The sequence below is a fragment of the Micromys minutus genome (assembly GCF_963924665.1).
Source record: "Micromys minutus genome assembly, chromosome: 6".
In the NCBI taxonomy this organism is placed as follows: domain Eukaryota; kingdom Metazoa; phylum Chordata; class Mammalia; order Rodentia; family Muridae; genus Micromys; species Micromys minutus.
Window position 1 is genome coordinate 20,151,769 of NC_137975.1, and position 12,056 is coordinate 20,163,824.

At 37.0% G+C, this 12,056-nt stretch overlaps 1 protein-coding gene and 1 pseudogene across 9 annotated transcripts in view; one reads left to right on the top strand and one right to left on the bottom strand.

The window, feature by feature from the left end:
• Positions 1-12,056, top strand: part of R3HDM1 (R3H domain containing 1) — a 72,691-nt gene that overhangs the window by 18,977 nt on the left and 41,658 nt on the right. For 5 of the 8 annotated variants that reach the window (XM_080917800.1, XM_080917802.1, XM_080917804.1 and 2 more), the window contains 7 exons: positions 3,421-3,480; positions 3,564-3,704; positions 7,280-7,388; positions 7,484-7,579; positions 10,201-10,238; positions 10,321-10,371; positions 10,478-10,704. In XM_080917800.1, coding sequence (XP_080773926.1) covers positions 3,421-3,480; positions 3,564-3,704; positions 7,280-7,388; positions 7,484-7,579; positions 10,201-10,238; positions 10,321-10,371; positions 10,478-10,704 — 722 coding nt within the window. Of the gene's footprint in view, positions 1-3,420; positions 3,481-3,563; positions 3,705-5,304; positions 5,438-7,279; positions 7,389-7,483; positions 7,580-10,200; positions 10,239-10,320; positions 10,372-10,477; positions 10,705-12,056 lie in introns of those variants that run through there. The other 3 variants (XM_080917801.1, XM_080917805.1, XM_080917807.1) reach the window with 2 other exon arrangements.
• On the bottom strand, positions 1,456-1,959 carry LOC308421660 (thioredoxin reductase-like selenoprotein T; annotated as a pseudogene). Its single transcript has one exon. The product of its transcript is annotated as a thioredoxin reductase-like selenoprotein T (transcript).

Here is a 12,056-nt window from a genome sequence, read left to right on the forward strand (position 1 = left end):
AGAATAATGCGTATTTTGTGAGTTCCTCAGGAAATGAAACCTGGCCCATGTTTATTTTGTAGGCATTTTACAAAATTTTAATTCTAAGAGCAATGGCAAACCTCTGACAGATTAAACCTAAGAAATGCAGTGGTTACCTAGTATTCTTAAAGACTGTTATGCGTGCTCCACATAGAACAGGGTAGACCAGAACAAAGAAAATATTGAAATCCTGATTGCTTAGATCCTGGAGTGTGGCTGTGGAACTGCAGAAGGTAGACAAAATTGTCAGCAGTAATTAACCTAGGAGGAGAATTACATAGGAGATGGTGCAGGACGCAGTTGTGTGTACCTGTAATCCCAGAATTCATGTGAGAGGAGCAAGAGACTCTAAAATTTGAAGGTAGACTGGATTACAAAACAAGACTCTAAAAACAAAACAACAAAAAAATATATGGGCCTAATGGTGCCGGTCTGTAATATCAGCTACTTAACAGGGACTGAGGCAGAAGAATCAGAAATTCAAGCATTTTCTTCTTTTTTTTTTTTTTTCCTTTCACATTGGCTTATTTATTTTCACAATGCCACAAAGAAGTCCCAAATCTTTACAATTCTTTACCTCCTCTCATTTTTTTAAAAAAAAAGAAAAGCCCTAGAATATCAAATCATGTTTAAGAAATTTTAACTGAAATTATTTAAGTTATGACAATGATAAAATGTGCCAGTCAACCAAAATTCCAAACTACTAAACCTCTGAATTAAGAATGAACCGTGACTGGATCTCACTCCGTTTCACACAGCTCTGCTGGCTGAGCACCTAATCACTAATGCTAGTGCGCGGCCATGCCGTTCACATTCTCAGAGCATGTGTCCATATCCGACACGCTGAGGTGTAAAGCCATGTCTTACCGACTTTTTATTTGTACAAAAATCCTTCCACAATGGCAACTGTGTTGAAAACTCCAGTAAAACTAGCCGGCCTGTGATACATCCACGATCATCTGATTAACAGAGCACGGACATTTTGTAACTATACAATTTATAAGCAACTAATAAATTTTGAAATGTTAGTAATATAATAAAGTTATAAATAGTTTATCTTCTTCTTTTCCTTATATATTTCTATTTTCATGCACCTCATTTATCTGTCTAGTAGACTATTAAACTCTGGATTTAAATATGACTAAGCATAAAACAAAAGAGATGAGTGTGAATGTCTAAGCCAGTAAAAGCTACTAACTTGGAGACAAATTCAACCTAAGGCAAACACGGAGAAAGTTGGATTTGACATTGGGTTCTTCATAGTTCGACCTGTCAAGTACACATGGCTGAAATTATGAACGTCTGTCTATGTGCCATAAAGCTAACACAAATGGAATGTCCACTACTTGAAGAAAGGCCCCTCCAGTGTTAAGCTCTGCAGAATGTGGAGACTGAAGTGGTAGGCAACCATATTAGCAAGGTTTTAAGACCTAGTCAACTATGTGGAATTTCCAGCTTAGACCACACTGGCACATCATTTAAAGTTATCTCAAATGCACCTGTTGACATACACTGGTTCTCAATCGTGTTGCTCAAAAAGAAAACCATCATAAATGCATAAACCTTATTTTCTTGGCCCCACTGCCAGATGCTAGGAGCTTGCATGCCGAAAAAAGCAAAAGGATCTTTGCCAACAATTATTAAGCCTATTAATACTAGTTTGAAGACTGACAGGAAAGATGCTATGTGTCTATAAATTGGTTGAGGAAGATAGTTCTTCCCTTCAATGCGGATGTCTGGATACCGCTGGCTAATAACCCGCATGTACTCCTCAAACACCCACCTGTACCCTCAGGATACACAAATCTGGAACTTGAGCAGTGGCCTCGTGGCGTACTGCATCTTTAATCTCTTGCTGGGCACGCCACCCAGGTTGGCAGAGGCCTCGCTGCGGACCACCGCCGACGCCGCCACCAGCAGAAGCAGCAAGAGCCTCATCTTAACTGAGACAGCCGCTCCGGCCGCCCTCACAGAGGCTGCAGCCCAAAACCTAGCCTCGAACTGCCTTCAAGCATTTTCTGGATCACAACTTGAGTTCAAGGCCAGCCTGGACAAGTCAATAGGACCTTGTCTTTAAAAGAAGGGAAAAAAAAAAAAATAAGAAATCAGTAGGAGAAACAAATGGAACTGAAGAGATGGCTCAGTTGGTAAAGTACTTGACAGACAAACATGATCACCTACATTTAGATGTAAATCTTAACGGCTCACTAGCCAGCCAAGCAAATCAGAGCTTCAGGTTCAGTGAAAGACCCTGTCTCCAAAAAAAAAAAAAAGGGTTAGAAAATCGTCAAAAGACAACCCAGCTTGGACCTCCATGTGTATATATATGTACATCAACATGAATAGTATACATTCTCTCTTTCATGCCTCCTCCATCCCACACAAACACATAGGATGTAGTCAGCTAAAATTCTCAGTCTGTCATACCACTGTAAATAAGCAGATGTCCCATTTGGTGAGATGAGAAACAGCAAAAAAGAATCAGGTCAGAGGCTAGAATTGGATATTACTAGAATTTGCATTAAAATGTACAAAATTTTGGATTTGAAATCTTTTGTAAGCATAGTTTCTCTTTTTGTACATATTATAAGTAGTTAAATAGTTGAATAGATTAAAGTTTTTATTCTGTTTTATGAGACTTCTTTTGCGATTTATGGGAGGATCAAACTCAATATTGGTGCATAGGCTTTCAGGTGACCCAAAAAGAGGCTACCAGTTCTTGTGTAAATTTAGGAGGCTGTGTTCTGTAGTATTCATCTTAGAGAATTCCTTGGGCCTTGCTTTTTTGAATTTAATATCTTTACAAAACAACCTGTGACACTATTTCTAGCTTTAAGATTTTGTGAGGCTTTTGTTTTGTTTCCCAGGTGAACAGGAAATCTACAGTGAGTAGAGAAAAACCCTAGAGCCATATTCTCAGTGTATAAGAACCAAAAGGAATGATTCAGTTGACTTGTTATGGCCTCAGTGCCCTGGATAGGAGCCTAGGTATCCAAAGGAGCACATGCCAGTACTTATTTGAGTACTGATTCAATAGCTAGTGAATGTCTTTGCTTCATTTTCATTTTATGAGAAATTTTCTCAATCTGATAGTAACAGCTGAGGAGTAAGTGCATTGGATTTCCTTAGAAATATTACTTATTACTGTTTATAGGGTCTCGTGTTCTTTAGAACACTGTTTCTGTGGAGCTCAAGATAAAATATTTGGACTATTTATACTGGAAAAGAATGATCTTTCATTCTCTTATAAAATACTCTAGCATTGAGTGTATGTATGGTATATCTGAATGTGTTGTGTTCATGGAGGTAATTAGCTATATAAACCCATAACCTGTTAACATTTAGGATTGCACTTCAATGCTAAGTTTTACATGTAAGAGTCTTCATACTTTCTTTCAGGGACAGAATGATGCTGCTGAAATTGGAACAAGAAATTTTAGATTTCATTGGTAATAATGAGTAAGTTCTCACATTTAACAAGAAAGGAGATTGTCGTTGTAATTATCCTTGACTTAATAAATTGGCAATTGTTTTCCTTTCAGGTCCCCACGTAAGAAGTTTCCCCCAATGACATCTTACCACAGGATGCTGTTACACAGAGTGGCTGCCTACTTTGGATTAGACCATAATGTTGATCAGAGTGGGAAGTCTGTCATAGTGAACAAAACTAGCAACACAAGAATGTAAGTGGACAGAGTTACGTTGTCTGTGGACTAATAACTTGCCTTCCTACAGCACCTTGGCATCTACAGTAATTTGCCTGATAACTTCATTCGATAGAGACAAAAAGTGCATTTATCTCATTAGGAGCAAAAATGCAGACCTGGATTCAGATAAAGAAAGATTTGTTTGAGGAATGGCAACAGCATCTTGGAGAACATGCTGTCAGCCATGTTTGACAACCACTCTTAATGAAATTTTAAAATTATTTAGGTATCTGTGACCACCTTCAGGGAATTTGTTTAAATAATTTTTAAAAAGAAGCAGTAAACACGTTTTGACACTCTTTCACATTCAGTCAACTACTTTATTATTATTTTCAAAATCCTGTTTTGTTTGTGTGTGTCTCTCTATCTGTCTGTCTTTCTTTTTCTACCTCAAATCTGAAGAAACTGGAACTCCTGGTTAGTATTAGTAACTTCCTTACTGCTGTGTTCCTTTCTTGGACAGTATCTGATTTGTTGAGGAAAATGTTTAATGCTTAGAAGGAACCCTTTGTTTTAAGAGCAATTGCGTTTAAAAGCTGAGCATGTAGCTCAGTGCTATAACACTTGTCTAGCAATGCTCAAGGACCTGTGCTCAATCCCTTGAATTATAACTGTCCTGGAGACTGGGATTATAGGCCTGTGCCACCACACATGGTGCAAAAGTGTTCTCTGTGTCATTTTCATTTATGGTAGAAAAGAACCTAAGGCAATAAGTAATGTCAGTTTCAAGTGCTACAGATAATGTTCTTCACTTGATTGTTTTCCTGCTTTCTTGAGGTCAGGCTTGCCTCGGAGTCTTGTCTGTGTATCATGTATCATTCATTCTACATAGTTATATTTAATTCATCTGTCCTGTCAGTAATCATGGCCTTTGCTCGTATAGCTGCCATATCGCTTGCTGAAGCAAAATTGAGGCTCTTCCATTTCAGACAGTCTCTTTGTCAACCAAATAGGTGTGTTTCATAATTTAAATAACTATTCTTACAACTAAAATTAATAAGGTGCCTTTGACAGAAATTTCTCACAAATCTCTGATAATTATTAAAAAATATAAACTACTAGAAAATATAAACCTGATTTATTTTCATCATGTCTATTCATTAGTCTTATAAAAGCATCTTTTGTCAATCCTCTCTCAGCTAACTCTATAATGACGGAAGTAGGATAGGATATTGTCCAGTAAGATGTAGGCGAAACTGAAAGTGGCTAGAACAGTACTCACTTTAACCAGTACCTTTCAACATTACTCACAGCTGCTGGATGCCCAAACACATGAACATTAGCAGGCATTTTGACTAACATTTTGACTGACAACTCTCTAAGGTTTTCAATACAGTGTAACCTCAGTTATTTGAATTCTGTCAATGATATCAGAAAAGTTTAAGGGTTCTGTTTGTAAAGGTAGTCAAAATTTAGTTAAGCAGAGACATTTAAAAATTATGGGTTAATGTAATTATAATTGTTTCAGATCATTGGAGTTACACTGTATTCTTAATATCTTCTGGGATATGCAAATCAGAAAACCTTAGAGATCTGCTCCACACTGAATAAAAACAAACTTACCTTTTCCTCATAGGGAGATTACCCGCTCCAGCCTTGAACCAGTGGTGTTGTGGATGTCAACAACCGAGTGTCCACTGGGGTGTCTCAATGGAGCGGGAAGTTGCCGATTGCAGGGCAGTATATTCAGGCATCTTTAAAAGAAAGAGGTAAGACAGTCTTAAGGTTAGCTGAAATGCCTGCCAATATTACTTTGTGTGGGAATCCAGCTGTTCTTAGAAAAGTTGCCAGGGCCTTGGTTAAACTGTAGAGTTCACTTATAGAGCAAGAGTATCTCACATAGCTACAACTACAGGTAATAAAAGTAAATGAAGCAATCCTGTGACAAGTGGCAGACTGTCGTGGTCAGTTCTAAACATAAAACCTTTCAAACTCCCAAGGAAAGCAGACTTCTCATCATTTTGGTCATGAAGCATTGTGCTCTTCTCTCCTCCTTTACTTTGACACAGTTTCCCCCCACCCCTTTTTTTTAAAGTATCTGCTCTGTTTCATTCATCATTTTACAGTACAAGTTTCTTCATCTCGCTTAGATAATTTTCATCTTTAAATCTTTTGTATAACTTACAGGAGTCAGCTCCAGTGTTTTAGTAACTTCTATCATTGAGATGAGTGGTGGCACATACTGTTTAATCCTAGGACTTAGTGGGTAGACGCAGTAGGAATCTCTGTGCTTGATACCAGCCTGGTCTACATAGCAAGTTTCAGACCAGCCAGTGTTACACAATGAGACCCTATTGCAAAAGGAAAAAAAAATTATTCACTAGATTGGAACAAGTATTTATCCATGTTGTTTAGATTCTATTTATGATGAAATATTTAGTCTTGGTTTGCTGAAATGTCATTCTTGGGTTTATGAATAAAATTTCTTGCAAGGCATAGTATTGCACACCTTTAATCCCAGCACTCAGGTACAGAGGCAGGCAGCCTCTTAGTTAAAGGGCAAAAGGCCAGCCTGGTCTACAGAGCAAGTACTGGGCTAGCCAGAGCTACACAGTGAGACACTGTCTCAAAGAACTGAAATTTTGTTCATGGTATTCTAGTATTGCTTATATGTATACATATAAATATACTTTATAGAGAATCTATTAGACTTTCTTTAGATGTATTAAATGTTATATATTTCAAAGGAGTAATTCCAATGTAAAATGGTAATACGTCACAGAATATTGATTGAATTGACTTATTGGAGTTGATAATATATTGTTGGAGGTCATTTTTACATAAGTTTAATGTCTACAGCCCTTAATCATCTATCTGATTGTAGGTCTTAGTGAAACTTGGAACATTTCTAATCTGAAAAAAAACAAAAAACAAAAACCCCAGTGTGCTGCAGAATATATACTAACCTCCACAGTCATTGCTCTAGATCCCAGTGCTAACCTCTGCATAAGAGGTTATTTTCTAAACTTGAAGTTAGTGGAATGTGACTTGCTTGCTGCCATTTTAAGGCATGATGACTATGTGATGCAGTACTTACCCTTTTCATGGTCCCTGTAACAGATAAGGGGTAGCCTTACAGAAGACTGCCCTGGGCTCCAGCTGTGGCTTAGCCTTGTGCTTCCATCTTGACTTTTCACAGGTGCTTTAGCCACTTGGAGTTCAGTTTCCTCAGGGTTTCCTACACTGACAGATGTCTACTGAGGACTCTTAGATCACCGCTTCATTTCATCTTTAGAAAAACCCTACTGGGTAGATAAAGTATATAATTTCCATCTCATGTGATAAAATAGGAAGAAAGAAATTACTTATGTATATTGTTAAGGCCAGTATGTTGTTAAAAAGCTAGACTTCTACCCAAACAGTCTGATGTCAAAAGCCTATGCTATTTTTAATAAGGCCTTTGTAGAATAGCGTTTCTGAATGAGAAAGTGAGAGAATGGTGGTGTGTCTTAAGCAGCACTGATAAATTAATACTTTTATTACCTTGCATATATTTTCACTTTTACACTAAATGTGTTGTTCCTTTGTCTTCTTTCCTTTTTTTTTTTTAGACCTGATCAGAAATTTAATGAACATATTAAGGATGATAGAGGTGAAGACTTTCAGAAGCGTTACATCCTTAAGAGGGATAACTCTAGCTTTGACAAAGATGATAGCCAGGTAATCTTGAGAAAGATGAAACATTATTTTAAGTGCAAGCTTTAACTGTACCAATAGTTCATTTTCCTAATAATCAATTGTTGTTCCCTCTTTAGATGAGAATACGTTTAAAGGATGACAGAAGAAGCAAATCCATAGAAGAAAGAGAAGAAGAATACCAGAGAGCTAGAGACCGAATATTTTCCCAAGATGTATGTGCCAACTTACCCTTAGGACTTCGTGTGTTCTGTACTCTAGCCTGTGTTATTGTTAACCACATTGGTCCATACACAGCAGGTCATGTTTTTGAAGTAGGTGTTTTGTTCACCTGAATTTGGTAGTACATTGGAACAAGAGAGTGAAGTTTTACCAAAATTGAACACAGGTGGATGGACCAAAGGAATCAGACACATACATGCTATGTGTGTAACCTTTTTAAAGCTTGTGACATGCAGGGTTTTTATAACATTGTTAATTTAAATTTTACTTTGTAGTGAACTTAGTAACTTGTATCATATAGTTGCTCTTTTAGATTGTCATTATCTGCTTTATAAGTGGTGATATTTAGAGACATCTGCATGACTAGTTATTTTATGTATATTTGGCTTTACCAACATTGGTAATACACCTGTTCTTCGCAGCACTTAGTACTTCTCAAGGTTATAATGCAAATGAATATAATGTATGATTCTTTTAACACAGAAAGAGGTGTTCCCTTTTTTGAAAGCAAAACAAAACAGTAAATAATATCAAAATTTAGACCATTGGTTAAGAATTTACACTGTGTAATAAATAATATTGGGCATTATTATAAGTGCTATCTATGCTGGACACTAAAGACTATATACAGGGACCGCCATAATCTACTAAATGACCCTTTCTGGTCAGTGTGATCATATTTATATTTCACAGATAAGAAAACTGAGGCACTAGAAAGCTATGCGAAGTAGCTAGAGTAAATAGACCTAGAAAATGGCTGAGAAGGACTTTAAATCCAGGTCTGCTGAACTCAGAATCTATATTAGAGAAATGTTTCCTTCAGTGTTTTATAAGCTAGATGGCATATTGTCATTGACTAGTTGTTCTGTGAATCACAGAGACTGTGAAGGTGTAATAGAGTTACAGCAGAGAGAGAAGCACTACAAACTAACTAGAAAGGGCATGGGAGAGTAAGCTTCCGAGAGCCCGGAAGTTCAAGTCGGACAAGCAGTATTTGCAGAGGCTGTCAGGGAAGGGAAAACTTGAGGTATAAATAACTGAATGCTAGGGCGCTGAGGCAGGAGTGGGTGGGCACATGGTGGAGCACCTTCATAGAGGAAGGCAACTGAGGGGGGGAGTGGAGTTGTGGAGGGGAACCTGGGAAGGGGGATAACATTTGAAATGTAAATAAATAAAATATCCAATAAAAAGTGAAGGGGGGCGGCTGGAGAGATGGCTCAGTGGTTAAGAGCACTGACTGCTCTTCCAGAGGTCTTGAGTTCAATTCCCAGCAACCACATGGTGGCTCACAACCATCTGTAATGAGATCTGATGCCCTCTTCCGGTGTGTCTGAAATAGCTACAGTGTACTCATATAAATAAATGAATCTTTACAAAAAAATAAATAAAAATAAAACCTTCCTGCCAATATCACAAGACACAGGAGAGTGCCCACATGAATTTAAAAAACAAAAAACAAAACAAACAAACAAAAAAAAAAACAATGTTTTAGAGTAGTCAGAACATAGCTAGCAAATGCCATAAAGTAAGGGGGCTTTAGACTGAGAAATACTCAGGAACTTGGTGCCTTGGCCTTAAACTTTTGGTAAGGTAGCTGAACTTCAGGTGCAGGTTGGTTTTGTCTTACTATAGAAGGCCATGTAATCCATATTTAGGCATCTTGAGCCATGTATTTGTATGTGGTCAAAAGGGACTCTGGTATGACAGCCAGCATAACACTTGGTTATGGTTGTGTTCCTGACCCTGGTATCAAGGAGTCATGAAAGATGGGAGAATTGAAATGTAGAGAGCTTGCTTTGCTTTCTGCTCTATAAAGTGAGTTGATAGGGCAAAATTTGGTAACTACAAAACTCTATAGAAGACTGTTGCAGTAATACAAACATTGATATTGAAACATTGATATATAAAATATAGAAGTGACCATTACCTGACTTAGATCGATGGCACAGCCGTAATCTGCCCATAAGTCCTTAATGCCTGTTTATTCCCTGCTTTATCCATATGTTCTGTTACCACTGCCACAGATAGAAATACTCACTTGTGGTTCAGTGGATAGATCAGTCTTTATTTTTTGTTTTCTCATTTATTATTTGTGAATGTATGTATGTGTCTGAGAAAGGTCAGAAGACAACTTTGAGAAGTTGGTTCCTAACTTTTACCATGTGCATCATAGGGCTTGGACTCAGGGTTCTGGGCTTGGCATCAGGTGCTTTTACCTGCCAACTTGCCAGTCCCTTCATTAGCTTTAGTCACCACTGATGAAATATTCATGAATTAGCTAGAATCTGTCAAACTTAAATATATAATTAATAAGACAGGTCATCCGTTTTTTAAAGGCTATTGAAATTTCAAATTCATTCTAAAATTGCCTGACTTCTAGGATAAGTCTATTAAAAATAATCATAATATCTCCAAGCCATGAAAAATTGAATCCTTTGTAAGGAATATTCTTATATTTTTAGTTGTACACCTGGCCTTTAGCAGCTAAGCCATCTCTCTAGCCTTTAGGAGTATACTCTTCAAGTTACTATATATGATCTTTTGTTGTTGATTGTTACCATAGGTGTACAGATGACATTGTAAATTTGACAAACTTGTTACCTTTTCTTTCCAGTCTCTATGTTCCCAAGAAAACTACATTATTGACAAAAGGTAAGAAAAAATTAATATCTATTCCATTTATTATCCAATTTATGCTAATAACAATTAAAATGTTTTATTAAAATGTCAACAGAATCCAAGATGAGGACACTTTTGGTACCCAGCAGAGGCGCCAGATATTTAGGTATAGAAACATGTTTTCCAGACAATGTTTAAAAAATTAGTTTTTTTTCTCTCCCTTGCTCCCTCCCCCTCAATTAACTTTTCAATGTTTTATTTCTAAATTTCAGAGTTAATAAAGATGCTTCAGGGCGATCAACAAACAGCCATCAGAGCAGCACTGAAAATGAGTTGAAATACTCAGAGCCACGACCGTGGAGCAGCACAGATTCAGACAGCTCCCTCCGAAACCTGAAACCCGCTGTAACCAAAGCCAGCAGCTTTAGCGGAATCTCAGTCCTGACAAGAGGTGATAGTTCTGGAAGCAGCAAAAGCATAGGCAGGCTTTCAAAAACAGGTATCAGTGTCTACTTAGAATTGTACTTTGCCTGAAGTCTTAGCTCCTCATCACATGGTTCTAATTATCCCACAATGTAAAGTTACCTTCAGCTCTGTAGACACAAACAGAGGAGTGGTTGCCATACTGACATTGGGATTCATTTTGATCTAGAAATAAAAGTATAAGCTGAAGTACATCTCCTTATCCATTGCTACATAAACTTAATGTGACAGCCCAGTGACTGGGAGGTGACTAGACATTCTTCATTGCTAATTTATGGTTGGAAAGCATGGCTTCCCACCTAGGATTGCATGTTAGATACATTGCCTGCTGTCAGAATTGGTTGCATTTTTCATGACTTACCCTATAAGAAACAAATAAAATTTTGAGAAAATTTTAAGGAACTTTTAAAAACCAAAGAAAAATAGTACACCTACAACTACTATAAATAGAAATTTAAAGAATCTGTTGGTTCTTTTGGCTGCTGTACTTCAGATACATTGGTCATAGCAACTTCTCTCATTTTCACTAAGGAGCAGAGCATACAGAATCCCAGGTGTCTCTTAGGGTTTTTGTGTATCTGTTTTTTTAATCTCAAAATAAGCATGGAAGTCAGAAATGGCTATTTCTCTCTAGCCTTTTTGGACTAGGTTAAACATAAAATGAGTATTGTACAACTACATTTGGAAGGTATATTAAGGCAAAAATGTTTTTTAATATTTTAATGCTTTACATTGCTAATGTTTTTGAATTGCATTCCCACCTTAAAGTATAAATCTATTGAAAATGTCTTAGCTGATTTAATATACTGCTAAAATCAGTAAATTTTTTGTGTGTTTTTAAAACTTGTGTATTTATCTGTGTAAACTGCAATTTGATCATAACCAAAGGAAAATAAATATGGTGAGAAAGTCATTTAGAGTGCAAAGATTCTACCTTTGCCTTCCAGATACTAGAGCTGAAGGCATGCACAGAACTATACCTGGCCTAAAAAATTTTTTTTAATAACTTGAGGCCCCTCAGATTGCTCAGCCAATGAGTACACTTACACACACACACACACACAGACACACACACACAGACACACACACACAGAGAGAGAGAGAGAGAGAGAGAGAAATAATAATAATAAGTAAAAATAGAATTGAAAAAAAAACTTGTGTTGTTTTATCATAAGAGACAGTGGAATGTTTTAGTTCTTTAGTAGGTAAAAATGATAATGCTCCCCCATGTTGATGCATGTTCTTAATCTTAATACTCAGCAGGTTCTCTGAGTTCTAGGACAACTAGGGCTACACAAAGAAATCCTATCTCAGAAAAAAAGATAAAAGATAAGTGATAGAGTTTAGTGTATTTTAATATGACTTAGA